The 6,000-nt window shown below is 48.2% G+C and overlaps 1 protein-coding gene across 1 annotated transcript in view; it reads left to right on the top strand.

The window, feature by feature from the left end:
- Window positions 1-442: 442 nt before the first annotated feature.
- Window positions 443-6,000, top strand: part of FRMPD4 (FERM and PDZ domain containing 4) — a 296,031-nt gene continuing 290,473 nt past the window's right edge. The window contains exons 1-2 of the mRNA XM_086880086.1: window positions 443-652; window positions 742-1,028. Of these exons, the coding sequence (XP_086736212.1) occupies window positions 988-1,028 (41 nt within the window). The 5' untranslated portion in view covers window positions 443-652; window positions 742-987. The remainder of the gene's footprint in view (window positions 653-741; window positions 1,029-6,000) is intronic.

Here is a 6,000-nt window from a genome sequence, read left to right as displayed (position 1 = left end):
TTCCTGTCACAACGAAGACTCCCCTCGTTCAGGTCTCGTTCCTGGCATGTACAGAGAGGTCACAGGGTGGTGCCAGCAGCCCTGCGGTGGATTTCAGCCCGGTTCGTGTCCTCGGTCCATTAATGAGCGTTCAGTGCGGCGGCTGAAAGCCAAAAGACCCTTTCCCACCCTGGGGAGCTGCACGGGGCAGTGTGATCGTCGAAGCAAAGACGGCTCTCTGCTTTCGCAAGTTTTTGCTTTGCAAGGCCCAGGGTGCTGCTCCCGGGCTGGGGATGTGTCGCCTCCTACTTACCAGGGCTCCCATTCCGCTGCCGCTCAGCGGCCCCTGCCCGGGGGAGCAGCAGCCGTGCCCCTCACACCCCGATCTCTCGCCCTCCTTCCCCGGCCCCGCGGCTCCCGGAGGCCCTGGGGGGAGCCCTGGGCTCGGCCCGGCGGCCGCAGCGCCGCCTCGGGCTGGAGCGGCGATCGGCGCTCGCCCGGGCCACCGCCCGCGCCCTCCGCTCGCCCACCGGGGCGGCCAGGCGGCCGGCGAGAGGATCTGCACCCCGATACACCTGCGCTCCCCTCAGCACCCGCGCCGCCTCCCTGCTCTGGCACTGCAGAGGGGCGGCGGAGCGCTGCCGCCTCCCCTCCGGCTCCCGGAGCGCGGGCAGCGGGCAGCGCTCCTGCCGGGCCGCCCCGCTCCGCTCCGCTCCGGACTCACCCCGGGAGAGCGCACGGCAGGCGGGGAGCGGAGCGGAGCGGAGCGGGGCGGGGGGGAGCGGAGGGGGAGGGCTGCGCGCAGATGAGCGCTGGTCCTGCGAGATGCTGCACGCCCAGCTCCCCGCCGGAGGGGGGTAGCAGCCGCTGTCTCCGCCGGCTCCTGCTTTTTTGCAAGGGCTGTTGCTGCCGCTGGACGCAACCTTCTCCCGACATGGAGCTGCTGCCGCTGCCGCCGCCGCTGCTGGAGTGAGCGAGTGTGACGGGCAGAGCTAGCCGGCCGCATGGATGGATGTGTTTAGCTTTGTGAAGATTGGGAAGCTCTCCGGGTAGGTGCCTGCCGTCACCGCTGCCGCTCCGCGAAGCGCGGGCGTCCCGCGGCTGCGGGCGCTGCCCGTGTCCTGCGGGGGCACGGAGGGATGGGGCTCCCGGCGTGCGGAGCGCCCGCCGCTCCCAACTTCTCTGCCAGCGGGGCTCCGGGCTCGGTGGCGGGGTGGGGCGGTGGGGGCTCGCTGTCCCTGGCATCTTCCCGGCCCGCGCCGATGTCCCTGCGCGGGATGGGTCGTTCCCCTCTCCCTTGCCAAGGGACAATGAACTGCGGCCGCAGTTGGGCAAGAGCGGTGCCCGCCCCGAGACGCCGGCCAGAATAGGCGGCCAGAGTGCTTCTGAAAATGCAAAAGCGGCGGCAGGAGCCGGAGCCGGGCGCGGTGGCGGTGTGTGAGGGGTGTGTTGGTGCTCGGGGGGTGGTGGCCGCGGTGCGGGTATGGGTCATCTGCCGGAGCGGGGGGCGAAGTTCCGAGGAGCGAGCAGCGCCGGGCCGGGCCGGGCCCTGCCCCTCCGCTCCCGCGGTGCCGCCGCCTCGGCCACACCGGCTCCCCCAGCAGCCCTGTTTTTGGAGAAGTGCTGGAATCGTCGCCACTCGCATCGTTTGTGAGCGCTGCCCCTCCGCCGTTTCGCACGGTGATGGGCGCAGGGGCGAGAGTGGATTTGGCGTCTCTTATCTCTTGCTTGTAAGGCTCGTACTTCTCGTTGTTTAAATGTGTGGTTGATTTGTATTATTTTTCTCTATTTCTTTGTTTTCCGAATAAACCTTCTCTTGAATGGCCTCAGAGTTGTGGTCTCAGCCTGTGGACTGTTGCGTTCGCAGCTGGTTGCCAGGCCTGGAACTGCATAGATAGATCAAGAGGCACAGCAGCCCCTATTGCAATGTTCCCACCGTTGTTACGCGTACCTGGAGGTAGCCCTTCGCAGTTACACAGGGGATTGTGCTTTATCTCAGAGATGCAGTATGAAAGTACTCGAGTCACATTTTTTTATTTTTTTTTTCTTCCAGGGTTCTGGTGTGGATAATCTTCCTAAAGGATTTAGCTTTGATCACTGTAACTAGGAGTGTTTCAAATTCTTATGATTCACGGTTCCTACACCATAGTTACCGTATCTTTTTCTGTTTATGAGGCACGTATGAGGCAGAAATTGGATGTTTTACAAAAGGGAGAAGGGCCTCGTTAAGAAAATAAAAAAGGTGGCTTGGTCCAGTGACGGTCATGTAGGGAGCTTGTCAAAATGACTGATGGTCTTTAAAGAACAAATATTGCATGGCTGGAAGTTACAGAGTGCCACAGGTGCAGGCACTGCCTTTATCCTCCAAAATTCCCACCATTGCACCTGGCTGCGATTACAGCTCTGCTTGTGGCATGCCAGCACAGAACAGCTGCTGTCATTCAAGCACATCATTGTCTCATCCTGCTCACAGCAATTTTACACCATGTGACAGTGACAATACAAGCAGCCCCCTCGGCTTGCCTTGGGTGGTGTTACTGGCTGATACCGCTAGAGCTGTAGCAGCAGGAACTACAGCGGAAACTTCGAGGAGAGGGAAAACGTGCTCACATAGATAAGGAATAGGTCATGTAGTAGGATATTTACTTCCAGGTAACTGAATTGCATGACCTTCTCCACTTTTATTTTTTTTTTTTTTTGGAAATGATGTTCTAGAAAAGCTCCCAGGTCTTCACGTCACACTTGGTCTAGAATCAAAGGCGGAGAAAGGGATGTGCCATTCAAAAATTTTATTATGTCAGGTGCATGGAAGTTTTTAGATATATATATATATATTGCAACTTGGGTCTTTCTTGGTGTGTACAAAATCTGTAGCTTTCTGCATACTTGAAGACAGAGCTAAGATTTGTATTTAAGTAAAGACAGATCATAGAAATTCTTCAGAAGAACCTGAAGGTTCCTTCTGAAATGAAATTGCAAGTTTCAAAGCTTGTATCTGCCTCTGCTTTATTTAAGGATGTAAAATACTTCTGAACTGTGTTTGTTTATCTTGTGGATTGCACTAAATTATTTCTGTACTGAGCTACACTTTTTATTTCTAATTTTCTGTTTGTTAGAGGACACAACATTTTACACAGGACTTGACTTTACTTGCTGTTTCCTGGGTTACAGCCAGGTATCTATTCCAATTTTATGAGAGCTTCATGAAGAAGACAAGTTCTAGTTCCATTTTCAGTCCCTTTGTACATTTGGGTTGGAAAACTAGTTTGCCCAAAAATACCAGTTGTTTGCTGTTAGAAGGAAGGCCTTTCTGAAGAAAATATTTAACTGAGAGTGTGATCTTCCAGGCAGATTATCAACAGAAAGTTGTTTTGAACATGGCTGGTGCTGAACTTCTTTTAAATTTTATTTTGTGTGCGTTCAGGTCTCCTTATTTTAAGTTGCAAGTCATTTATTACAGTTTTAGTCTGCAGTCTTGACTCTGCAAATAGTGGCACACCTAAGCTGTGTTATACATGACTACTGGAAGGGATGCTTCCTAAAGTCATGATATAATTTTGATGGATCTCGTAAGGATTTAAATTTTGTCTCGATCGATTAACATATTTTTTTTTTTTTATCTGGAATGAGCTTAAAATGAGATTTGAAGTCCTAGAAGGTGGCTGCTGAATGCAAAATTTTACATAGCATACATAATTTTTTAAATTTTAATTATCTATGTGGGGTTTTATGCGATACCTTTGTGTTTAGGGCCTCTCAGAGACTCTGCTTCTACAATGGTTTCAACAATTATCCATACTTGCTGGGTAAGTGGAAAATATGGGCATAATCTGGAAAAGGATCATGTGCAGAAATGAGAGAGAAGCCAAACTGGTTTCATGACAAAGAGGATCTCTGGTAATCTTGTCCTTTCCTTGACTTTATAGGTTTGTCACATTGTGTACTATGCATAAACATACAGATGCTTCGTGATAAAGTTTCTGTTGATTTTGTAAGTTTGGAGATGACAATGAAAACAAAAATGTCATGTAGAAATAGTGGCCACACTTACCCTGACATAGCTTCTCCCCCATCCCGGTTTGGAAATTCACCTCTCTGGAGTAAATGTTTTGGTATAAATCCTGTGGTGTCATTCTCTGGAGGAAAAACCACAAACAACTACCTTTTATTGTAATGAATCTCCAGTGCAGAGAATGATTGACAAGCCTTGTTTAATGGACCAGTGCTCTGATGCGGAGCTGTACAAGGCAGGTGAATATTTTTGTAGTGTGGGCAGCATAAACATGCCTGGTGTGGTAGCATCTGTAATTTGGGACGGAGGATCAGTGCCATAGGCAAGGTGCTGACGGTTGAGGTTTGTTCAGAAGTCTATCTTGCCTGGTATTCTCTCTCAGTTCCTTTTAACAGCTGCTTAGAGAAAGAGTAGGAGTGGTGATTCTTGAGCACGGGTATAGGCAGTGGAGGCAGGATGGTGCTGCTGTTCTGAGCATGAATCTGCTTTCAGATCAAAGTAAATCTGAGAAAAGGGCACAGGGTCAAGTTTCTAGTCAGTACTGGACAGATGAATTGTGAAACAATAGGTCAGAATAACGAATTGATGTTATCAAGAATTTAAGCCTGTATTCAGAGAAAATATATACATATATATATTTTAATTGACAATGAATGTTTTTGTGATGTCTTTTGAGGTCAGTTCTATTTCAGAGCTTTCATAGCAGGAAGTAAAACTTTGATATGAAAAGATGCTTGTCTAGATATCACCTGAATGTGACTGAGATAGTGACCCTCAGAGTTGGGATACAGAGATCCTGTGGCCCTGTTTGTAGCTTTGCCAGCCAATACTAGGGAGAAAATGCCATGACTGTCTGCATGAGTGGCCACCAGGTTCTAAGCTCTGGCAGTACTGCTGAGGGGAGGGTGGATGACATCTCTATCACACAGGTACATATGTAGGAGAAGTTCTGAGCTCAGGGAGTAATTGGTCACCAGAAGGAAAGTCTCATAGAAACAGGCTGGCAGTATGGGGTAAGAAAGTAGAAATCTAGACCTCATTGTAGCTATTAAAAGTATAATTAAGGGAGAGTTAACCCCATATAATAAACAGGAGGATACTAGGAAGATTTGGACCTGCCCTTAACAACGATGCCAGTTTGTTGTATGGGGTAAAGTAAATTTGTCTTACCTGGATCTTTACTTTTCTGCTCAAGTTTAGCATTGCTACCCATTATCCTTGAAATTAAATTTATTCCAGTGAAATGGGACATGAATAGCCGTATCCTTTCTAGCCAGGCCCTTGAAATTTGCTTTAAAACAATGACAACAAAAAAAAATAATCCCCTAACCCTGCAGAGAACAGTCAAATATGGTTTTCTGCTGTGATTATGTTAAACCTGAGTTTCTAACTGAGAAGGAACTTATTGCCAAGTTATTTTTCATTGAGGTGGATAAATTTCACATTCTTATTTTTTGTGTTTATTTTTCCATAGCTGGCCATCTCTGTTCAGGTGGACTTACATGGTACCTGCACAGATGTTTGGACTTTTGGGTTCCTGCTGCTTAAAAAAGTGAAAGAAGCCTAAAATGATGTGGAGCCTTGCATTTGTTCTCATGCTTTCCAGCCTTTGTAGCCCTGTGCTCAGTTTTTAAATCCCAGATACTGTCTTTAGATATCCTACTAGACTGGTATGAAAGGTTCTCCTAGAACTGTCTAAAAGTGTAACAGACTAGAAGCTGTGCCTGTATCTTCTGAGTACTAAGCTCTATTGTGGTTTTGTTTGTTTTGTTTTTGTTTTTTTTTTTAGTGAATCGTGTTGTTTGACTTCAAGATTTAGTTATTTTTATGTGGCCAAGCAGATGTATGCTTTTAGATTTAAAGTTCTAAAATTAGCCTGTTTGTTGTTAGTAGTTTTGTTTATTGCATTTTTGGTTTGTTTTGGTTTTTTAATTAATTGAAGAAGATTTTGGGATGCTTCTCTGTCTTTATCAGAATAGCACCTTTCTTTATCTGTGATTTTCCTTGCC

Source organism: Cyanistes caeruleus, chromosome 3 (genome assembly GCF_971803275.1).
Source record: "Cyanistes caeruleus chromosome 3, bCyaCae1.hap1.1, whole genome shotgun sequence".
NCBI classification, from domain to species: Eukaryota; Metazoa; Chordata; class Aves; order Passeriformes; family Paridae; genus Cyanistes; species Cyanistes caeruleus.
This window is presented reverse-complemented; position numbering and strand designations above follow the sequence as displayed.